At 37.9% G+C, this 25,703-nt stretch overlaps 1 protein-coding gene across 5 annotated transcripts in view; it reads right to left on the reverse strand.

Moving 5' to 3' along the window:
* Positions 1-25,703, reverse strand: part of SMARCAD1 (SWI/SNF-related, matrix-associated actin-dependent regulator of chromatin, subfamily a, containing DEAD/H box 1) — a 77,708-nt gene that overhangs the window by 22,210 nt on the left and 29,795 nt on the right. For 4 of the 5 annotated variants that reach the window (XM_034771060.1, XM_034771061.1, XM_034771062.1 and 1 more), the window contains 5 exons: positions 25,500-25,591; positions 19,007-19,096; positions 18,019-18,103; positions 14,859-15,256; positions 1,343-1,545 (listed from right to left, as the gene is read on the reverse strand). In XM_034771060.1, coding sequence (XP_034626951.1) covers positions 1,343-1,545; positions 14,859-15,256; positions 18,019-18,103; positions 19,007-19,096; positions 25,500-25,591 — 868 coding nt within the window. Of the gene's footprint in view, positions 1-1,342; positions 1,546-14,221; positions 14,562-14,858; positions 15,257-18,018; positions 18,104-19,006; positions 19,097-25,499; positions 25,592-25,703 lie in introns of those variants that run through there. The other variant, XM_034771065.1, reaches the window with a different exon arrangement.

A 25,703-nucleotide genomic window follows, 5' to 3' on the forward strand; every position in this document is an offset into this window, starting at 1 on the left:
AATAAAATTTCTACAATTATCATCCTAACAGTTTATTGTAGTATTTCCTACCATTTATTCCACCTGAGGCCCACTTGGGAACCAAGAATTGACTTTCAGGAGTCCTGAAAGTCTCTCCCAGCCCATGATTACAAACAAAACAAGTGTCACTTCAGTTTAAAAATTGTTTTTAGTTGTTTGAATCCATTACACATTTTAATAATTTTAAAATAATGGAACTATAATGTTTTCCTTTAGCCCATTTATATTGGGTCTGTTTTTTTTTTTTAAATCAGTAACTGGCATACAATAGTTATTTAAAAATATGGAAAAACCATTTTAGTTCTATTATAGAATCTGTGATGCAGCTGCACCTATTGGTAAAGCAGAACAACGTATTAGCAAACTCTCATACAGTGACCCTCTTTAGAAAGTTTATTTTCAGAAGTAAAAACTAAACAGGAGACTACAGAAGAAAAGTAGGGTATGCGGTCAAGAAGGATAATCCATTTTTCAGTTATAAACACCCTGTGAAAGTGTTAGCTCTTTTTTTTTTTTTTTTAAACACCAAAAACAAAACAATTCAACTAAAATATCTATTTGTTCTTTTAATCAGTCCATCCAAAGTTACTACTATACACTACACACAGGGAATTTTTGGTGACCATATAGCGCACAAGACCTTACGCTCGATTCCTGAAAATTGCTCGCTATGGGTGGGCTGCTCTACAGCACTGAGGTCAAAAGGGGCTCCTTGGTGGGTTTAGGAATCAAGCTGTGCAGAGTAGCTTGTAGGATCCAGGCCTCAGTTTGCAAGATCTCATTCAAAACAGAGCCATACAGCAAACTGCACAGAACTTATTTTTATGTGCTTTGGAAAGTTGAAAGATTGAGTCAATTCTGACAGATTCTCAACATCAGGGCATCTACGTCAACATCAAGTCAACTTCAGCAACCCTTTCAGGTTTAACAGTACAGTGCTTTGGCTATCCCATGGCTCTCTATCACATCCCAGCCATATAAACAACACCCAGTGCCATCCTCTTAGACACGCTAAAGCCAGGCTTTTTTATTTTTAAAATAAAAACAGCAGTAAACTGGAAGCTTTTTGCTCTATTAAACCTTGTAATGCACAATACCCTAAGCCATTGCGGAGACTCTTTCATAACAACATTTCAATAAAACTTGTTGAAGGGGGCTGTTGGGTGTTCAACCATTCTGAAAAAAATCAGTCCATTATTTAGGTGCCTAAACATGGTCTTGAACACCTAATTTCAGGATCACATTTTTGAAAATCTCTGCCTTCACATGACCATAGTATCAAATAATTTTTTTCTGTATGTCAGATAATATTCAGATGTACCTTTGATTCAGAATGGAAGGTTGCTCTATATTCCATCCACATCCTCCATCTTCTGTGATCCTGGTAACTTGTTTTGTCAATTTATTTGAAATGTCTTCACATTTGTTCATGAGTTTTAGAACCACGTCTCTCTCTTTGAGCAATATTTTGCAGTTCCATATAATATCTTCTGATAATCCATTTGTCTTACTCATTTTCGTAAACTATTAAAAGAAAAAAATATGCCAATTGACACGGATACAAAAATTAAAAATGACCATCAAGGAGCTTAAACACATTGTTTTATAACTCTAATCTTTCATAAACACTGTATGAGTCATTTTTCGTAAGAAAAATGCATATAAAGGTTATTACATCATTGCCAGTGTGAACTTTCGTTGCTAATGCTCTTAGCTGAATGTGCTTCCTTTCATTCCTGTTAGGAGCTGAAGGAACAATCCCTAGACTTGTTTCAAAGAGGGGCTTTTTTTTGGGGGGGGGGGGGGGGAGGGTTTCTATCCTTTAATAATACCTGTAGAGTTTTGCGAAATTCAGCTCACGTTCCCTGAGTTCTTGAAGGGCTTCGAGACTATACATAATGGTGTTAGTGGTAAGAATTACGGTGGTATGTGAGCAGTTTGGCTCCTATCCTTTGGACAAAGAGCCTTCTTAGACAAGAGAAGCAAATACTAAAAAACTGCTCCAAACATTTCTTCAATATTTCATACTGTGACTTCTTAGGTCCACTACATTAATTTGCTTAGGAACATCATTTTCTTTATGGCTTCAAGACTAGAGGTATTCAATATGTGCGCTACAGGTGCTCTTTTTATTAAGAAAAAGATTACTCATTTATTGAAAACACATACCCTAGAGCTGCTCCCCTGTAATGTTATACCCCAGCATTACAGGGTATAGATAGCATGTCCCACTGTGGCCTCTGCAGACCCAGGAACAGATCTGCTGGAAGCCAAGAATTTTAGAAGACCTGGCTCAGGAGCTTGACTGACCGCTAATGTTTATTTTCAATAAATCGCAGGAGACTGGGAAAGTTCCAGAAGACTGGAAGAAAACTAATGTTACCTCAATTTTTAACAAGGGTAAGCGGGATGATCTGCGTGATTAGACAGACATACAGGCCTGTCAGTCTGACATAAATCCCAGGCAAAATAATTAAGCAGCTGATAGGGGACTTGATTAATGAAGAATAAAAGTAGGGTAATATAATTAATGCCAATCAACATATTTCTGGAAAATAGATCCTGTCAAACAATTTTTTTTTTAAAGGAAATTACAAGTATGGTTGATAAAGGAAATAACGTTGGCGTAATATACTTGGACTTCTGTAAGATGTTTGACTTGGTACCCCGCAATATTTAAATAAAAAACTAGAATGGTATAAAATAAATATGGCAGACATTAAATGGATTAAAAACTGCCCAAATGATAGGTTTCCAAAAGTATCTGTAATCAGGGAATCATCATCAAACAAGTGTGTTTACTGTGAGGTCCCACAGGAACAAGTTCTCGGCCCTACACTAACATTTTTATCAAATGACCTGGACGAAAACAAAATCACTAATAAAGTTTGCAGAAATTGAGAGAGAGTGGTAAACCATGAAGAAGACAGGTCACTGATGCAGAGTGATCTGGATCGCTTGGTAAATTGGGCACAAGCAAACAATGTGTGTTTTAATATGGCTAAATGTACAAGTATTCATCTAGGAACAAAGAATGTAGGCAATACTTACAGAATGAGAGAGACTATCCTGGGAAGCAGTAATTCTGAAAAAGATTTGGGGATCATGGTGGATAATCAGCTGAACATGAGTTCCTGGGGTGTACAAACGGGAACCTTGAGGAGGAGTGGAGAGCTTATTTTACCTCTGTATTTGGCACGGATGTGACCACTGCTAGAATGCTGCATCCACTTTTCATGTCCACAGTTCAAGAAGGACGTTGATCAATTGGAAAGTGTTCAGAGAAACGCCACGAGAATGATTAAAGGATTAGAAAACATGCCTTAGTGATAGATTCAAAGACCTCAATCTATTTAGCTTAACAAATAGATTACAGTTGATTACAGTCTATTAGTACCTACATAGGGAACAAATAGTTAATAATGGGCTCTTCAAATCTAGAAGAGGAAGGTATATTATGATTCAAAGGCTGGAGGTTGAAGCTGGACGACTCAGACTGGAAATAAGACACAAATTTTTAACATTGGAGCTATTTAGCCAGGCTGGCAGTACACTGCTGATTTTTAAATCAAGATTGGATGTTTTTCTAAACAATGCGCTCTAGGAATTACTTTGGGAAAGTTCTATTGTCTGCGTTATACAGCAGGAGATAAGACAATCACAACGATCTCGTATGACTATGTAATCTATCAAATAGAAATATACAAAAATATGAAAATATAATGAAAGCTGGCAGAATTTAAGGACATTTTTGTTCACCATTCTATTTGTCCTTCCTTTCAGATTTTAATGCTAGATATTGTAACAAACGAGGATTACTTAATATACTCACACCTTAAGCTGAGCAAGTAAAAATTACAAGCGTCACTATCAACAGAAAATGCTATAAAACTAGGGATAATATACCAAGGTTTGCACAGGCAGAATTTATAAAAAAAATTATATTCATAACATGACAATTTAGCAGGGAGTTCACAGTTTCCAAAAGTAACATTTTTAGTTTTAGATACTAACTGGATTTGAGGCAAACAAAATTAGACTAATTTTCACTTTTCTCCAACCATTTCCTCACTTAAGTCATGGGTCTGGCCACTACTCTGACCACTTTGGGGCAGCATACATTTGAACAGCACCAGTACTTAGATCCAAGTCCCAGCCTATGACTTCTCCTAAAAGATCTATTCCTTCTCCTTTAGGAAGCCAATTTTTTTGTTGTTTTTGTGGGGAGCAAACAGAGGAACTGGGTGGAGGGGCTCCACGGAGTTTAACCATGCCGATGAGAGTAGTAAGTAATTGCGTGCCACCACGTCACTGGATGCCACCATAACATTGGAACTGCTCTAGGCAGCCAACAATTTCTTTTAAAGAGCTACGTAGGGGGAAGGGTTTTCCCATGAATATCTCCTGACCAGCTGCCAGGGGCAGCCTCCTTACCCTGCAGTGATGACACAGCTCTCAACAGGCTCCCTAGTTCTTAACCACTGATCTCCTGCTGCCAGCATTCATTTCCCTCCAGTTCAAAGAATGCATGTGGCTTACAGGGGAGGAGTGGCCCATTTCTCTGTACTATCCTCCACCTCCCAAGCTGAAGCCTTAGGGAGCAGCGAAGAGAAGAATGCCCCTTCACACAGAAAAAAAATAATAATCACCAAGGACTATGGCTGTCAGTGTTCTGGGTGCTGTGAAAGCTGCTTCCAGCATCAGAGCACCATCTTGACAGAACAAGGAGCAATGGTCTCAAGTTGCAGTGGGGGAGGTCTAGGTTGGATATTAGGAAACAGTATTTCACTAGGAGGGTGGTGAAACACTGGAATGGGTTACCTAGGGAGGTGGTGCAAACTCCATCCTTAGAGGTTTTTAAGGCCCGGCTTGACAAAGCCTTGGTTGGGATGATTTAGTTGGTGTTTGTCCTCCTTTGAGCAGGACTAACAAAAGGACTATATGCTGTTCTCCGAAAATGTATTTCAATTGTTATTAATAAACGGGAGTGTAATGGTAGTGCATGAAGGTCCCAACCAGGATTGTGACCCTACTGTACTGGGAACTGTACAATCACATGTACAATCTGTGCTGTGGAGGACGAACTATCTGGAAGATAATGGTAGCACAGTTTCAGGAAAGTTACAAGTGGAGTGTAGCAAAGCTAGGTGCTGGGACACAGTACTACAAATAAAATGAATCCATAAACTGAAGTAAAACAGGCACAAAAATAGTTATTTTATTATATAAAGCTCTTGTTGGACCTGATTTGCAATAACACATGCTGTTCTGCATATTAAATTTCTAAAGGGACACTGTATTTTGGAAAATATTTACAAGTTGCTAAAGAATCAAATTATTTGTGCGAAGATGCAGGGAATGTCTTGAAGACTTAAGAAAAACACATTAAATGTTTCCATCACCTTTTATAAAACCATCCAATTTAACTGTATGCTCTGGTCTATATAAATTCATGTTCCTATTACTCTTTCCTCACACTCTCTTCTCTGTTTCTGATTATTTTAGATATCCACAAGCTCTTTGGGTCAGAGACTATAACTTATTGGGTGTTTGTACAGTTGTGACCCAATGATCTCTTGATGTCACCTGGCAGACAGCACAGGGGTGCATAAGAATTACAGGGATCCTCAGTCTGCTATTTACATTCTAGGTCACCAAAAAGGGCCATGTAAGGTTTCCACTGAAAGCATGCGTCACACTGGTGATCACAATCTCTGCGAAATTTATGGGTGGGTAATATGTAAGGAGATGTATGTTAAACACAGGTCACCCAGAGGTAGCATCTCATGAGACCTACTCCTCCAGACAGGCAGTGGGAGACACTTATCTCCATAGCTGACCACTGTAACGACAGAAATCTATTAGCATTCTACATCAAATGCCAATGAAGATATCGCAGGGACTTTGGAAGAAAAATTAAAAGGAAGAGGTAAAAAATGGGGGGGGGAGGTATCCCTGTTTCATAGCTGAAGAACTAAGTACTGGTTGGATATATCTAAGGGTGCAGAAAGATGCCATGGTAACCCTCATATGGGGAAACCAGTTGCCAATGGGCTTGATCTCATGAAAAGAGGGTCTCAGTCATCCTGGTTGGAAAACGCTGTGAGAAGGACCTTGGGGGAAGCAGTACATCATTGGACAAGAGTGCATCTTGTTAGCTAAGCTTAAGTGCTAGAATATGTTATGATGTGATGTTATGTGTAACCTTTGTCTCCATTAATCCTATTTGCTATAATTTAAATATCTATTCTTTATAATGAAAACAAATATGTTTACTAAACAAACAAATCTGAGTGCTGTGTGTTAAGCGGAGCTAGAACCTAAGGTGTAACGAGTAAGCTGTGGTGTATCGCTCCTTTGGGAATAGCAGGTCTGGTAATTCTGTGAGTGTCCAGTGGATAAGGTCTCCACACTCTAAGGGGATGGTCAGAGAAGCTGGGGCTGGAATGTATCAGGTTGCAGAGGGAAGTGCTTGTGTTGCCTGTGACTAGGGGTGTCAGGAGTCACCTGGCAGAGATGGACGAAGCTCCCTGATGCTAAGGGGAGGAAGTAGCAGTGTACCTCACAACCCTAGGTATCCCCAGGGAGCATCACAACAGGGCCTAGCACAAGAAGGTAGCCTTAGTAGCCACCCTAACATAGTGTCCTAACTAGGATATGTTAGTCAAGTACTGAAGTAGATAAATTGAGATAGTTCCCTCCACAGGCTATGTCAAGTTTCTGCAGTTGCCAAATAACTGACCTTCCCAAAGCATCTGCAAAACATTGGTTGTTTTATCTCAACTTTGACTTTCCTTCACACTTCAGCTTTAGAAATCCTCAGTCATGCATGTGCTTGCCTAATCTCACTTTCTGCTGTGATAACTTCATCCTCCAAGTGAGTCTTCTCATCAGCACCCTTTACACCACAAAGCTCAAATTTCCAGTCCTTGCCTGAACACTTTCATCAAGGTTACACTGCATTATACTGAAGACATTTCATAACGTACCTTCTTCAGAGTGGCTTTCACATTCTCCAATTACTGCTACTAGAACAATTTTTCCATCTATTATTCCACGTCTATTATTCCACATCAAACTTCACAGTGCTACGCAATCTCATTTAATTTCATTACTACCACCACCACTGCACATTTCTAGCATATTTCAGCAGAGGCTCTCAAAGTATTTTGCAAAGTTAGTAATACTCCATTTTACAGAGGTGTGAACTGTGGCCCAGAGGTTAACTTTCCAAGTGTCACATCAAGTGAGTTGGAAGAACACAAACCAGAATTCCAGAACTGTATTCTAAAAACTATACATTAGGCTCTCCTTCACCTCAGTACATTTCCTTTGTCACCTTTCTGGAGTTTACCATACATTCAAGATATAATCTAGGTCTGGGAGCATGAAGCGTGCTCTAGTTTAGACAAATAGAAGCCTAGCAAGAATAGTATTTCCTAGCCAAGAGGTTCTTAACATGTTAAAAACCAAAAATGCTTTAGGATCTCTTTGCGATCTAGCCATTAAAGTAAAGGGAGGGTTGTCAGAATCCCCCAGACCTGTTTGCAACCACCAAGTTCAGAATCCATGTTCTAGCTTATCCGTACATCACAGATAATCAATGTCTAATTTTTATTGCCTTATTCTGAACTTAAACTTAATGAAATGGAACCAAGTAACCAATTACAGCCAAAAGCAACCCTCTTATTATTTCACACTATATTTCTACTTTAAATCAACGCACAAAACTGTTCACCTGGGAATAATTTTGTGGGCAGTCAGCCACTATTTATTGCAACATGTAAGCCTCATTTCTTCTGTTACATGCCTGCTTAAAATCGACATACATCACCTTCATTTGTTTGCATTTCCTCAACACTTGATATCTTTTCACTCTGATGCAATACAAACAGAATCAATATTCGTATGGTTTTAAATAATATTTTTCACTTCCTACCACCGGAAGAAATGGTTGTTGACAAGAAATCCTGACATGTGTTGCTACCCAGATTCATATGCAAAGATGAGCTTGCAGTAATGACTGGCAATAAGGAGAGGCGGATTCTATTAAGTTCTGCCACTTGCACCATGTGTGACTGAGCACAATACTTACGTTGTGCCTCAGTTTCCTTAGCTCTAAAACTAGCAAGGCTTATCTGTCTCAAAGGGGCATTGATAGGCTTAACAGAGCCACAACCCCGATTCTTCATGAAAACATTGGAAGTGGACCTTTATATCTACATGAAGCCCCACAGAAATCAGTGGGGATTTGCTTTAGGTCATAGGTCAATCAACACCTATCATTACAGGATTGGGGGCCATATGTTTGTTATCAATGAATCATCAGGCAGAAAACATTACATGTAAAATATATTTCAGTTTAAAGAGGGAAATAAGTATTTTTAAACTTAAATCATGTTAAATTCAGAACACCTAAGAACACTTACATTTGCAAGTCTTTAGTATTACTACTACTATATTAACTTTTCAACATGTTCTTCACAGAATTATAGGTAACGGGGTGCTCTGGTAAAATTTGGTATGTTACTCTTACTTAAAACCAGTAGTATCCGAACATCCTCTATAACTTTTCCTTCCTTATACATGATACCCAGTGATTATACAACAAAAAATCTGAACTTGTAAGTAGCTCAATCCCTTTCTCACTCCCCATAACTGCAGAGTTTTATCTGTAAAGAACTTATATGAAATCAACACAAACCTGGTTTGCTAATGTCAATTCAACAATTAGATCTCACTTTAATTCAGTGAGTGTTCCAATAAAAGGATATCCTTCACTGGCAGTTTGCGTGTTTGGGTTTTTGTTTAAACAAAGAAGTGAAAAATCTTATCAAATCCCTCTAATTTAAGCAATAGTGGGATCTGCATGTAGATACCTGCAAATAAGTTTTCTGAAAAACATCTTCTATTAAAAACAGCCATGAAGAACGTGATTTTTAATAAGATTAAAAATTGCAACATTTGCCCTAATGCCTAAAGCTCTGGTTGGCATGAATATAAATCCTGTAATCTATAAATAAATGCACTGAAATTGAAGCCATCTGTTATAAAACCATGCATTTTATTTCGTATCAGCATTCGTCTCCAAGTTACAACAAGATGTACTTTATCTGCCATTCTGAATTATCTACAGGAAAAAAAAATATTACTGTGTCAGAGAAGTTCAGGTGCTTAGCTTTGTATTTACATAGGATCACTAGAGACTTAGGACTGCAGTTTTTAGAAGCGTGCACAGTTAAGTAGGCCATAATGCATGCATTTTTTAAAGTTAGGCCCTAAAAGCCACATTGTTTAGGCTACAGACTTATTAGTCCTATAAACAATGGATACAACTCAGAAGCTTTTATAGGACCCTTGTTATAATTTGGCCAACGTTGGACAGGTTTTCACAGAGATCGCAAAAGGCACATCCCTGAGACCCCCCAGCAAAATTTCAAATCTCTGCTTCAAACAATAGGCTCAGTAGAGCTTTTCAAAGAACAGGTTGTCGGAATTTTTTAATATGGGCAAAACAATGCATTTTTCTTTAGCCTCCTTGGAATTTTCCAAAACACTTCAGCCTCAGACAAACATGCAGCATGAAAATTTCAGCCCAAACACTTAAAGTTCAGCAAAGTCATAAGCAACTGAACACAGATCTTAATGAGAAATGCTGGGCAACCTAAAGAGTGATTCCCGCCCAAACAATATTTCCATCAGAAACACATCTTACTACAAATTCCTGTTGAAGACAATGGTAACAATTTCCAATTCACCTGTACTAGTAATAAAAATTCTAATTTAAGTGCCGTAGATGTGCAATGACATTGCAGAGTCCTGTCCAGAGAATAATAATTATCTGCAGGATCTGACCCTAAGGTTAGTGCTCACTACCATCAGTAGTCAAATATTTCCATTAAAAGTTATGTATGATAGCAAACACTAAAAACTCGGTAGTTGTGGGATTGGGACCTATGTTACATTAAGAATAGAGGATAAAAGTATTAAGAGCTTTTAGGTGTAGACTGGGCAGGACAAAGATGAAAAACAATAATAACAAGTGGTTGCTTGGGTGAAGAGACAATGTTTTGGGGGTTACATAAGTTTCCATTCTTTTAGGGTATAAAAATTAAGACTACTTATATTTTAACATTTGCATAGGGCTGATTGCAGGAAGTTATCACAGATATGGCATAAGTATTAACCAGAGTTTTTAAGGGAAAGTTCTGGAACCCACAATATTTTGAGTTCTTTTTAATGAAAATTCTTGTTATGCAACTGAAGTTCCCAAATACACTAGTTTCTATTCAAATAACTGAATGCTCTGACCAGCTCATTTGCTTGAACAGTTAACAGTGGAAAGTTTCAGAAGACCTTACTCCCTCCAAAATTAAAGGCCTTAGTAGCATTTACTTCAATAGGACCCAATGAGAACACAAAATACTATGTTCAGCTTGAGATCTTTCTTTGCCAATATATGCAACAGTGTTCACATACAAAAGTTCTTCTCAGCACCTCTTCTAATTACCACAGTCACTCTGAAAATGAGTGCATGGATGGTGGTGATGGGCTTTCAAATGAAAATTGTCCTTAATTCTAAAAATGTCAGAACAGTTTGTTCAAAATGGACTAAACCCATAGGATGACATCGTCATCCCTACTCTGGCCCCTTTATGCCTGGTAAAAGGGCAACAGCAGTGTTAAGGATACCTAAAAGCCTCATTTCTGGTTGCAGAGAAATTCCTACTGCACAGATACCAACGAAGATCATAAGATGGCCTTCCAAGGCCTGCTTTCAAACCCTAGCACTAGAGTTACCAGTTTTGGTTGGATGTATTCCAGCACATTTAATCACATGACATAATCTTTAATTAAAGATTAATCTTTAAGTCCTAGAGACTCCAGGCCAATCCTGGAGAGTTGTCAACCCTACCTAGCACAGAGGATGATATGTCAGAGGCAGGGGCATGCGAGGGCAGGACCCAAAGCACACAGCCCAGTGACCCATAGGGCAGTCTCAGGATACTACCATAATTTAGACAGGTTTCCGGGGCTGTCTCGGTTATGATGTGGGCTACTCCAGCCAACAGAACAGAATAGGCTCAGATGGGGTGCAAAGGATACTTAAAGCCACCTTAGCCACAACCACCTCAACCCTTGGTCTGCAAATTCTGTGTTGTGTCTGTCAGAAACACAGCACAGAATCTCACTCATTGCCTCCACTGAGGTCCTACTCTACTGGGTTGTGCACACGTACCCTTATTTTACTGGCAGTTTGAATTATCTGAGAAAATGTTATTAACTTTCATAGAACTTCCCCAAAATAATTCCAAGATCTGATCTTTTTAGAATAACATCCAATCTTGATCTAAAAAGGGTTAGTGATGAAGAATCCAACACAAACCTTGGTAAATTGTTCCAATGGTTAATTACTGTCAGTTAAATATTTAAACCTTATTTCCAGTCTGATTCTATCTAGCTCCAACTTCCAGTCACTGGATCACGTTATACCTTTTAGACTGAGGAGCCCATTATTAAATATTTATGCCTCATGTAGGTACTTACAGACTATCAAGACACCCTTTAACCTTCTCTTTGTTAAGCTCAATAGATTGAGCTCTTGGAGTCTGTCACTCTAAGTCATGTTTTCTAATCCTTTCATCATTCTCGTGGCTCTTCACTGAACCCTCTCTGATTGATCAACGTCTTTCTTGAACTGTGAGCAACAGAACTGGACCGTAGCCATGGTCACACAAGTGACAAAGATAGAGGTGAAATAACCTCTCTGCTGCTACTCAAAATTCCCCTGTTTACACATCCCAGGATCGCATTAACTCTTTTGGCCACAGTATCACAACAGGAGCTCAGGTTTGGTTAATGAGCTACCATGACCCCCAAATCTTTTTCAGTCACTGCTTCCCAGAATAGAGTCCCCCATTCTGTAAGTATGGCCTACGTTCTTTGTTCCTAGATGGATACATGGACATTTATCCATACTAAAACAGTTTGCTTGTGCCCAGTTTACCAAGCTATCCAGATTGCTCTCAATTAGTGACCTGCCATCTTCATTACCTAGCACTCCATAATTTGTGACATCTACCAACTTTATCAGTTATGATTTTGAAAGCATATTGAAAGACTACGAAAACACAATCTGTATTGATGACTATTATAGTTAATGATATTTAGAAAAAAACTGAGCAGAATGACAAAAAGCATTTTTTTTAAAACAAGGAGCAAAATACAGAACAGATTTTGACACTGCATAGATTATTTAAAAACATTTGGTCTTGAACCAAATTTTTTATCAGCTGCATTTTGAAATGGCCATACAAATATAGAGGACATTGTTAAGAGAAATACACATTGTCATTACACTAATTTATCAGAGTAACAGGAAGACAATATTCAAAAAGAAAAAATCTTTATTTTGGAGAGAAAGTGCTGTAACTTTCTGAATTACTGGAAAAATATATTACAGTAAGTTGTATGCACATTTCTTTCATCCTGCCTTAAACTGAAGCATACACTAACAAAATTGGAATAAAACAATTAAAAGCAAACTGTATAGTCAATATTGTTGCAAGATTAAAAATTAATGCCACTTCTCTACAGTTCTACTCCATATTCTTTTTACATATTTAACTTTACCATATTTACCATTCAACTGCCTATACTTTCCTTTATATATTTAACCACCTCCCCTTTAATGAATGAGAATTTTTTATTCCAGCACGGTTTCCACTATTATATACTTGCACTTTCTACTGTTCATCAGGAGAAATAGCTATATATTCTGCCTCAACCATTAAGATTCAATTTTAAGTAACTTCAAAATATTCCTAAGAGTTACAACAATCTGCAATTCCTTGACAAACTGCATTTAAAGATTATTGTCCAGTACAATGCAATTAAGATGCAAATTTTTCAGAACAGAAAAAAAGCATTCTTTAGAGCGGAGACTTGATTTTTCATAGAATAAGCCCTTCAATTCAATTCTCAGAAAATTAACTTTTCCACCTCTCTCTAATACAGCAGTATTCTTGGTAACCGCAATGTAAGCCTTCCTGTATTATGCATTTTTGAAGCTTTTACTACAGTTGCTGAATATCTACTGTAATATACTGCTAGCCCTTAACCTAATAGTCTTTTGATTACAAGCTTTTTTCTAACACTGTACAAGCAAGGATAATTTCTAATAGTCTACCATGTATTTTACATGTGAAAAAGTTGTAGAAAAAAGAATCTTGACGAGATTTGGCTTAGCTTTAAATTTTTATTAAAAAAAAATATACAAATTGTTCTATTATTCCAATGTATTAGTTAGTGGGGAAAGGACTGGGTTGCTGAATACTGGATCTTTTAAAAAACAATTAAAACTATATCCCTATTAAACATCTGCTAAAAACTAGTATGCTGTATTTTACATTTTGGGCATGTGGTTACAGCGACTATACAAACATGTGAGTGCTGACAAAGCCAATCTGTATGAAAGTAATATTTTGAATTCAATCAAACAAGCCCATACAACTTGATTCTGTTAAAATATTTTAGCAAGGAGAGAGGAAGAAGGTAACCCTTTAGCAAATACTTTTCCAAAGAATCAGCTCAGGCAAACCCCAACAAGTTTGGAAAGGAACAGAATTATGACAGATGTTCTTTAAGAAACCAAAGGCTTCAGGCAAAACGGATTTCTTTTGCAGCATATTTGTGAAGCTGTACTTCTATATATTTTTGAATACTTTATGACTTGTGATTATTAATGTAATTTTCTGAAAAATCTGATCCAGATCTCATACTTTTATAGTGTGAGATATTTGCACACAAAGTACTGCAAGGTTACATTGTATTACAATGTCTTCCTCTTTCTTTAAGTATAAAGATAGCTTAAAAAAAAACACATTAAAAACATGCATACAATAGATTTTTTTTTAAAACACATACTGATGAAAAAAACTATATCCATTATTTTTAAAAGGGCCTATAAACTTATTTGCTCCAAAAGACGGTGCCATCACACAGTAGCTTAAGAAAAACTTTTGAAATCCACAACATTTCCTGCCTGAGTGCTTCAAATTTCCTCTCACAATGCTGCACAAATCAGGTTTGAGGTCTTTCACTTTGTTGAAACACACAAAACTCTAAGCAAACGGACACATTATGGAACACATTTGAAAATAAATAAAACTTAGTAAGTGACAGTACATCGCATACTTACCAGTGCCTGATGTTTTCCCATTTAGTGATAGTATGTCTTTTAGGTTTCCTGATGCTTTTTACCTTTTTGATTAAAAATACAGCTGACTGCTACAATCCTTAAAATGGCCGCACTGCTTAGCCAGCAAACCCATGCTAGTGACTGAGTTGCAATATTAAAAGAAAAATAGAAGAAAACATTTGCTTCTCCTATGGTGAAGCTTAAAATATCCATGCTGGCATCTTCAATCATGGAGCTACCTTGGAAGTTGCTGCTGCTCAAAGAAGCTGCAGTAAAAGTTCTGCTACATTCTTGCCTTCTGCATGGTTTTTCAGCTAAAACAGATCAGAACAGGCTAGCAAACAACTCCTTCCTAAATGAAAGCTCTAATTTCTTCTTCTGCAGTGAAATGAACCAAGTTTCTATGCTAAAGAATGAGTGACAGTATTGCCAGCCAATCAGCTTGGGTTTTTCAGGAAAATCACCCCTTAATTCATTCAAAATTAGGTCATATGACACTATTTGAAATGCTATTGGCTTAAAATGAATATAGTGTTTTACCCTAATCAGGATAAGGCCACCCATCTATGCCTCCCTAGAATGAAGATACCTTGACTATAAACATACTAGGAATATTAAAAAAAGAATGCAGACTTACCAGAGCTTCCCAACTATTAAAGGGCCGGTGCTCTGTTATCTTCTGAGCCTTTTTCTGAGAACACTGAGGAATCAAAGTGAGTTCACCTAGTGAAGCATCTTGCAGGAAGCTAACTATTTTAGTTTTGTAACCATCCTCCATCACTTCATCACCACTGCTGTAGTCCTCATCAAGGGAGCTACCACCTTCTGAAGCTGACTCGTATTCTGAATCTTCTGTTTCTCGTTTAGTCCTCCAAACACCTTTTTTGCCTTTATCTTTTTTCCTAAAGCCATTCTGAGCTTTCGCAGAAGATTTCTGTTTCACCTTCACTTTAGTGTCATTATTATAGTGCTTTTTGCTATTTGTGGAGACTTCGTTCCAACTAGAAACTTCACTTTTGGAAGGATATTGCACATCTGTGTATGTAATGTAAAAAAGTAAATGACAAATAAGATGCATTGTTCAAGAGCAAAAATCTTCATAAGAACTGCTGCTTTTCAAAATAAAGGCTTATGTAAACGCCAACACTCTCCTCTGCTTTATATATAGCATGGAACATTTCAGTTTACTAATTGTAAACCTTTATTCAAGCTGTGTTTGGAACCTTTCCTGTATATTTAGAAAGATGTTGTAACTAACACAGCAAAGACAAAATTATCAAGTAATTGGAATCATAATGAAAAGACTTAAACCATAAGATTAGAACACTATATACAATTTTAATTAAAAGCCAAGTAATTTCAACTTGTTAAGTATCAAATATAAATTCAGAGAATCTATATTGGACTTAAGCTACACTGCCAGTCACACAATGGTTTAATTAACTGTATTAAGGCAAAAATGGTCAAAATTGTAATATGTATAAAGCAACCTTTGATACTCTAAGGAATCTGACAGATGTTTGATTTTAATGGAATAGTCCCCCCCCCAAAAAAAATAATTATGCTGATAGATTAAGCAAACAAGCCTGATTTAACACATGTTTTCACCACAAAAAAAGCATAAACCTAGTCTCACTTTACTGCATCGCACAGCAGCATTACGGGCGGGACACCAAAAGCATGCACCTGTTAAAGTAACTTGAGGAACTAGAGTTCTTAAAACAAACAATGTTTTTGGTTCAGTTATAAACTTCTGATTTTTTATAACCCTAATCATGTTTTAAAATAAATAATTTATTTTAAGAAAAAAATGAGTTAATCAGTCCTTTTTAGAAAAAAAAGTGTCAAGGTGTATCCTTTTAACCTCTCAATTTAAAAATATACTTTAATAAAAGGCGAAAGATTTATACAATCTATTAATACTGTAATGTCTATTCTCCTGTCTAACCCTGCTTTAGGTTCATAAATGCTAAGCAGCCCTTTTTCCTAAAAAAGGAAGGCAATGAGTAGCTGCCTTTCAACAATGCTATCTCTTCCATGGAGATGAAGATCACATAAAAAGCACTATCCTATCCCAACGAGTCTTCGAGACGCACACTTAAGTACAAGTTATTACATTCATGCACAAACCTATTATAGGTTGTTTCATAAGTAATTGGAATCCATTTATCCACCTATCAGCCTATAACAACCCAACAGCCCATCATACACTATCTTAAAAAAAAATTATTTTGTTGTGTTGATACACCCAAAGATACAGCCTCTGTAATCCTGGGAATAAATTCTCACCACTCCTCCTGGAACCAAGTGCACAATAAGCATTATATGTTCCTAATCTATAATTTTGATTCTGTATTTTTTCCTCATATTTTACCATCATTTTCTGCCAACAAGTCTATGAAAACAAACATTCTTAAACAAAGAAAATTATAGAAATTGCCTAAGGAGGTTTTGGAATCTCCATCATTGGAGATTTTTAAGTGCAGGTTAGACAAACACCTGTCAGGAATGGTCTAGATAATACTTAATCCTGCCAAGAGTGCAGAGGACTGGACTAGATGACCTCTGGTGGTCCCTTCCAGTCCTATTATTCTATGAGAACTAGAGTAATAAAAGACCCTGGAAAAATAGCCTTTTGCATGTATGAAGTCTTGTTGCTGCAGCTGGGCCTTGCCTTTTAGATGATCAGATTAAGGAAACTCAGTTTGGAGATTTTAATCACATCACCAATGACTTGATTTAAAAGATACATTTGTTTATGTACTTGTGACATACATATCCTAATGGAAACACAACTGAAATGATATTTCATTTTGTAAATTCTTCAGATCAGAAATACTCTCTACTTTTGTATAGTAGAAAGCACACTGCAGTTACTGACTTTGATTGGTGCTTCTTGGCATTACTGCAATATTAAAGAATTAAGGTACAGTATCTGCTCATATTAAATATGGAGTATTTCCTTCGCAGTAGTCTGCATATTTGTCAGTGGTGTAATGCTTATTTCTACCAAATTTCATGTATTGGTATTTCACTGGACTTTTAAGAATATTGTTTGCATTATTTCACCCTAAATACAGTCAAAATATTACTTCTATGCTAACAGACTTCTTAAATAGGATAGACTGATTTACTGAGTCACTTTTATTGCCTTGAGATTAGTACTTTGTGAACTACTCAATTCAACGAGAATCATGTTTAATGTTTTCTTATCACAAAGAATATTATATAAACAAATAGGGCAGTGGTTCTCAAACTTTTGTACTGGTGACCCCTTTCACATAGCAAGCCTCTGAGTGCGACCCCCTCCTACCTCCTTATAAATTAAAAACACTTTATCTATTTAACACCATTATAAATGTTGGAGGCAAAGCGGGGTTTGGAGTGGAGACTGACAGCTCACGACCCCCACATGTAATAACCTCGCAACCCTCTGAGGGGTCCTGACCCCCAGTTTGAAAACCCCTAGAATAGGGAGTTATGCTCATAAGGGTAAATTTGCACTTGACAAACGAATATACTTGCCTTAACTTCCATATAAAAAGGCATGCAACTTCATACAAATAGGATGCGAATTCAACATACATACTTTCTTTTTCAACATTAAAAACCAGTTTCTTTTACATTCTTTTCCTTTCTCCCCCCTTAAAAACTGTTTTTGCACATCATTGCAACTTTTAAGATATTATCTTAATCACTGTCAGGATTGTCTTATGTAGACATTAGGGAGATTTACACTGCTCACATCTGTTATTTTATTACAGAATAAAATGGACTGTAAATCTATCTTTATTTACCCTGTTGGTCTTCTGCAAATACTTTTAAAGACTCCAGTGCTTCATGAAACACCCAGTTATGTTCTTGAAGTACATCTTTCAGTTCCTATTAAAACAGGATTTTCATTATCGCACCATTATGCAAAAAGTATATTCTTTAACAATTAGGAACAAGAGCAGCACTTCTCAAACAAGTACCTGATAAAACCTTTGATTAATCCCTATGCTTATGCACAGGATGCACGATGCATACTAAATATATTGTAACTAAGCACCTGATTTTTTAAAAAACTGTTCGTAACTTTAATTATCTCCTTACGATGCAACAGGACTTCTAATTAAAGTTAACAGTATTCTAGATGAAAATGCAAGGAAACACTGTACACAAACTTCAGAATATTGCACAACATCAATTTACCACCTTCCTAGTAAATGGTAGTATACTTGGCATTCCACATTTAAAATATAAAACCACTAAAAGCTCTTTATACAACCATCATCACAGTTTCTAATAATTCTTCCTCTAAAAACCAGGTATCCCACGTAATGGCCTATACAGATAAGCTTACTCCAGTTTAAAGAAAAAAGTTGAATTCTAAAAACAACATGAATATTTTAATGATAAAATAATGTAGTATGCCTAAATAATTTTCACATATATTCATACTGTGGGTCAGACTCTCTCGTCTAGACAACCCATGCTTAGTGCAGGACCAGAGGATGGGCTAACAGGGTTTACATATTCTAATTTATGTCCAATTGCCTACAGTCTCAAGAGACCATGCCAATAGCAGCAGCAGAAAGGTGTTCCTGCCATGAACCCTTTCCGTAGAAACACTGCTTGTGCTGGGGTCACTTGGCTGGCTCCATGACATCTAGAAATTCCCGTTGGCCAGGTAAGTGGTTAAGCAGCTGGAATGGGAGCTAAAATCTGGTCCTGTGCTGATTACATTTTTACATTTCTTACATAAACAGTAGGTTTGCCCCCAAAAGACACATACTAGCTTACCTCTTTATCCAAACTGGGAAATTTATTTTGCAGTTTCTTTACAAGAGCTTCTTGCTTTTCCCATTCTTTTTGAGATTCTTCCCCTTCTAGCTACGGTTCAGAAAAGATGTAGCAATTTTAGAGATCATTTCACTTAATGCTTCGTAATACTACTACTCAAACAAAAATGAAATAACATGCCTAACTTTGCTTACCTTTTAAATAGTCACCCTTTAAATGATAAAAACAATTTGCAGAAATATCTGAGCTGTGCAGATAGAAATAAGTGACTAATACTGCTTTCTTCATTTATAACTGTGTTCAAAATGAGACAAAACCCTCCAAGAATGGTACAGAAAATTCTTAAGAGTACTGAAAGAGGAAAAAGTTTGAATTCAATAAGAAATAAGAGACAATCAAAAACTTTAACCAAGTTATAATAAACGGATCTTGGCCAACTTAAAATCATTTAAGTTGCTCTAAAAAAAATTGAGTGGTTTTATATGATATATGTGATTCTTTAACAAATAGTGCTCAATCAAGTTGATTTTTTTTTTCATTATTATTAAACATGAAATTTTGGAGAATATAATTCAGTCTTGACAACTCTTCTTGTGGAGAGGGAAAGGGAAGGCAGACATCGTTAAAGAACTGAAAAAGTCAATTACTCAAAAATGGCCCCTTAAAGCCATTATGAAGTTCAACTGTGTGTGTCAGAATTTTGGCAAATGTAAAATCCTAGGAAACTGAATATCGTATTAAGGCACAATAAAATTATACCAAACCCTGATAAAAAGATTTCCTGACAAAAGATTTCCAACACAGAGAGAGTCTAGGAGAACTACAGTTCCTACTGGTTTGTAAGAAACAGGGAATGTGGCCTAGCAGATAAAGCTCATAAATTGGAGCCAGGATTTCCAAATTCTACTCTCAGTTCTGTTATGGCCTCACCATATAACAATATAAGAAATCAACGTAAGAACGACCATACTGGGTCAGACCAATGTTCCACCCAGCCCAGTATCCTGTCTTCTGATAGTGGTCAATGCCAGATGCCCCAAAGGAAATGAACAGAACAGGTAACCATCAAGTGATTCATCCCCCGTTGCCCATTACCAGTTTCTGGCAAACAGAGGCTCAGGACACCATCCCTGCCTATCCTGGCTAATAACCGTTGAGGGACCTATCCTCCATGAACTGATCTAGTTCTTTTTTTAACCCTATTATAGTTTTAGCCTTCACAATATCCTCTGGTAAAGAGTTCCACAGACTGACTGTGCATTGTATGAAAAAATACTTCCTTTTGTTTGTTTTAAACCTGCTGCCTATTAAGTTCATTGGGTGACTCCCCCTAGTTCTTGTGTTATGTGAAGGAGTAAATAACACTTCCTTAGTCAATTTTTCCACACCAGTCATGATTTTATAAACCTTTATCATATCCCCCTTAGTTGTCTCTTTTCCAAGCTGAAAATCTCAGTCTTCTTAATCTCTCCTCATATGGAAGCCGTTCCAGACCCTTAATGATTTTTGTTGCCCTTTTCTGTATCTTTTCCAATTCCAATATTATATTATCATCATCATCTTTTTTTGGAGATGGGGCAACCACATCTGCACGCAGTATTCAAGATGCGGGCATAGCATGGATTTATATAGAGGCAATGTGATATTTTCTGTCTTATTATCTATCCCTTTCCTAAGCATTCCCAAAATTCTGTTCGCTTTTTTAACTGCCACTACACATTGAGTGGATGTTTTCAGAGAACTATCCACAATGACTCCAAGATCTCTTTATTGAGTGGCACTGACTAATTTAGACCCCATCTTTTAATATGTAAAATGGGGATTATGTTTTCCAACGTGCACTACTTTGCATTTATCAACATTGAATTTCTCTGCCATTTTGTACCCAGTTTTGTGAGATCCTTTTGTAGCTCTTCGCTGTCTGCCTGGAACTTAACTATCTTGAGTAGTTTTGTATCATCTGCAAGTTTTGCCACCTCACCGTGTACCCCTTTTTCCAGATCATTTATGAGTATGTTGAACAGCACTGATCTCAGTACAGACCCCTGGGGGACACCACTATTTACCGCTCTCCATTCTGAAAACTGACCATTTATTCCTTGGTCTAGATGAAGTTGTGATCTAATCTTCACACCTTGTATCTCCCAGCCCAGCCCAGCCCAAAGATAAGATCCAGAGCATGTCAAACAGCAGGAGTGAAGCCAGCGAAAGTCCTAGGCCATTGGTGACACCATGAGGTACTGAACAAACACTCATGGAATTATGGTTCCGGATCATTTCAACATCCACACCAACAGCAAGTCTTGATGACTTCAGTGTCAAGGTCAAAAAGGGCTCAAGGAAGGATGTAGGACAACATTAGGTTACTTTTACATCAGCAAGCAGGGGACACCACACGAGTCCAAATATGGGGTGCGGTAGCGACTACATAAAGAATAACCAGACCTCTCTACTATCCAGATCTCATTGTTGGCTCACCTGAAGCTGTGACCGAGTGGATGAAGGCCATCAATATTTTCCAGCCGGCTCTGGGAATCACGTGCTTAACCATATTGTTAGATCACATAAGCACAATAAGGAAGCTTCTTTAAAAATCACCACAGCAGTCAGGCCAACTTGCAATCCCTTCTCAGCAGAGGCCAGGGACAGAGCTCGTGACAGACCAAGTCCCTGTTCACCTGAGGTGAAGGTCACGATCAAGCTCACAATGCAGCTGCCTACAATATTAGCAGTGGTATGCACGTACTGACGAATCACCAGACATACAGGCAAATCACCTTACTTCTCTCTCTCATCTGTAAAATGGTTATACTACTACTTACCTATGTGTCAGAGTTGTTATGAGGCTTAATTAATGTTCATGAAGCCCTCTCAGATGTTTAGCTGCATGATGCTAGAAGCTACTGAATTGCCCAACAGTAGTTGTCAGCTCACCTGCTAGCACTCTGCCTATGGAGCACATGGGTCCCAGGTTAATAACTACAGTAACATTTAAAATGAACACTTAGCAAGTCCAGGTACTGTGTCTAGTTTCTAGTCACTAATTAGCAAATCAAGTGGTAGCCCTTAATTTGTAATTCTCTCACTTCTGTTCATTTAGGTTGAACACACATTTTATGAAGGCTTTTTGTGAAACTGGTTAGAAAAATTCAATCTATTTTTTGGTGGAATTTGATTTGTTGAAATCAAAATGTTTCAAAGAGATTATTTAGTTTCAAGATTCTAACAGAACACTGCCCACCAGGCAGGTTTCAAAACCTGGCTACCAGGTTTCCTTTGGAAGCCTGCCCTATCTCCTGCCAGCTCGCCAGCCCAGGTCCTCAGCAGCTTGGACCTTCCAGGCTCATGGCTCCCCAGCAGCCTATCTGGGCAGGCTAATAGGGAACCAGGAGCCTGGAACCCCGGAGTCCCATCTCCCAGGCTTGCTAGCTCCCTGGCAGCTTGGGCTCCCAGAGTCCATGGTTCCAGGGCAGTCTGGCTCCATTCCCTTTTGGAAAGAAACATGTTTTTTTTCCCCCAAATTAGAACTAAACCAGATTTCAAAATTCAGTAGATTCCACTTATTAGCAACCTCTGAGTTCCAAGAGAAAAATTGCTGTTTTCCAGAAGTTGCCAATAAGCAGAAGGTACTATTTTCAGGGGGATACACAGAAATATGAGTGTGGAACAATGATACATTGTACAATGAATTGTTTATTAACTTTCAGTTTGATACAATTTCCTAAAGAAGAAAACCAAAGGTGACGTACAGAAATGGATATATCGTATAGTGTACCACAATGCGTAGAGCAGATGTAGGAAATCTTAGGTTGCTATAGGTCACAAAGACTACAGTGGCACACAATTCTATCATGACAAGCATTTAAAAAGCACCCAAGAAAACCTACAATATGTGTCTATAGGCTGAACTGCACTGTATTTACAGTTAGTGCTTCTCATGTGTGTGAGAGTAAAGCAGCACAAAATTTTACTATATTTTATATACAAAAAATGTTTTAAGAACACCATTTGTCCATTGTTATCTTCTTTATACAGTTTGCCACCTCCAATTGTAAATCCTTCTCAATTTTGTCTGCAGCCTCGTAACCACTCTCAAAGCCATGATTCCGGCATATTCTGCAGAAAACGTCCACTGCCCGTAGCTGTTGTATAAGCAAAGGCTCTGCAGGTTCATCATCCCATCCAGTATCCACTTGTGCCTCAGCCTGTAGGCACTTGACACCTCTACCGTCTCCAAATGTTTGGCATCAGTGAACTCACCTTCATCTCCAAATGACTGTCAAACTCAACAATGGCCTCAAATTCCTTAGCTGTTAGACTGTCAGGAACTGAAACGTTGGCCAGCATATCAACCTCCACCCAAGCCAGCATTTTCTGTTGTTCATACAAACCTGCCCTTTCTGAAGCAGTTATGAACAGTCTTGAGGAGAACAGGAACCCATGACTCCTTAGCAAGATGAAGTGCATCAGTTATTTTTTTGGCAACATCCACTGCTAGTAGATGTGGGTCAGGATAGAGAGAGGCCATGATGCGTCCATTAAGACGAGCATGGCAGTGACCTTTGAAGTTTTTAATGAGACCAATCTCCATCGGCTGCATAACAGAGGCTGTGTTCAGAGGCAAAAATTTTAATACAATGTGTGACAGCTCTACAATCGAATGAGTTGGTCAGTTATCAACAAACAGGCAGACATTGCAGTCCTGGAGTCCCAACTCCCCGTTCCAGTTCTTTAGCCACTTCTCAAACAGCACATTTGTCATCCAGGCATTGGCTGAACTTCTGTAGATCATGGGCAGCTTTGAGTGGTCCTTAGGGAAAGAACGGGGGCACTTGCTCTTTCCAATCACCATAAGAGACAGTTTCTCTGTCCCATCCAGGTTTGCGCAACACAGCACTGTGATGAGGTCCGTAGCTTTTTTCCTTTCTGCAAGCCCTTCTTTTAGCATACCTAGGCCTCTTTCAGCACTAGTCTCATCCGCACTGAAAATATCACAAGGCTGGAACTCCTCTAGAATGCTAGGTAAGGCATCCACCCTCCAGTCATTACCCACCAGAAGATCAGCATCTTATTTCTTGCCGCGTTCCTTATGCTGAATGACACTGTGCTGGGCTTTCCAGCAACAGAACCAGCGATCCACAGGGTTGAATTCCTTCCCCTGCTCTGCTGCCAGCTGACTCGCTTTCTGTTTCAGCATCAGCCCAGAGAGTTGAGCGCCTTGGCCAAGCTTATGCTGAAACCAGAGCCCCAGGGCTTCACCAACATCGGTCTCCTTTCCATTGTCTTGATGCTTGCAGCCTCTTTGTGCTGTTCTCATGCGCCTGTAAAATGTTATGGCTGTTCTTCAGAATGAACGAAACAACCAACTTTGAGACAAACTTCTCAACTACTCACATTTACTTAGTGCCAGGCTCACATAGGGCCTACAGAACCCGAATTTACTGGTGAGAAATACATCCATATATTTGGAAGCCATGGCATATACATAAGTGCTCATCTGTGCACGCTCAGAGCCAGGAATCTGATTACAGGTAGGACCGCTCCTCTAACGAGTTGTTAGTAAGCAGCATGCCTCTTGTTAGTAGCTGAATCTCATTAACATTGATGTTGATAAGTGGGTATTTAATCGCTGACAATATGTCGCCATTAACCAGAAATTGCTAATAATCGAGACTGATATTAAGCGGAATCTACTGTAACAAAATCCTCTGAAATGTAATTGCCTTTCTCCACCCATCTCTACTTTTAACAAAAGAATTCCCATCCTTGCTATACCATAGTCTAATGTCATCCTTTTGCCATGACGTCGTGTGCGTTTCCAGGGTTTGGCCTGAAGATGGGATTGTAGACATGTACATCAAATATATCAGATACAAAACTGAATGGGTCATCTTCAGAATACAGCTCCTCTTTACTAGCTAAGGTTATCAAAATTACCTAAAATTTGGTTTACTGTTCCAAGTTCCTTGTAAACATTTCCCCAAAACAACTAAATTACCATTTTATTTTATATATAAGCATCTAGATAGATAGATATATCACTGTCCTTCCTCAGAGAAATTATACAGAAAAACTTAAGCAATTTCTTGATGCTTAACTTAGGATCAAACCCTGATGCGGACAGGCTCTGCACATCTAACAGCTTCCACTGAATTTATGGGAACTGATGGTGTTGAGCACATCACAGGACCACATCCTTAACTGTTGTTCCCTTTTTCCCATGACAATACTGCAGTTGGCACTCGGATATAATTCAATACACATAGAATATTGAAGCATATAATCTTTACAAAAAAGGGGGGTGGAAATCAAGAAATAATGAAAAAATGAAGTCAAGAGTGTTGTCAGAGAGGGGGAAGCAGACCTATTAACTCCAATAATGAGAAGTGTGATTTCCTGAGATAAGGCACTAATTCAGGAGGCTCCTGATGTTCCCAAAGCCATCAGGGATGAATTTACTTTGTGGCTGTAAGACAGAAAGGATAACACTTACAGAGTTCGTTCTTTGCTTTTTTGAAATTTGGTCACCACTGTCTTCAGAATTGTTTGTGGGTGATTGGCTTAGTTTCCTTTTTCGGGATGCAGCTTTAAAAATATAGAAGAAAAAAGCAGAATTGAAAATTACATCAATTAGAAATTCATCCTGAAACAGCAGAATCATTCAAATCAACATTACAGAAGCTACCAATTATGTGAA

This window comes from Trachemys scripta, chromosome 5, assembly GCF_013100865.1.
Source record: "Trachemys scripta elegans isolate TJP31775 chromosome 5, CAS_Tse_1.0, whole genome shotgun sequence".
Taxonomy (NCBI): domain Eukaryota; kingdom Metazoa; phylum Chordata; order Testudines; family Emydidae; genus Trachemys; species Trachemys scripta.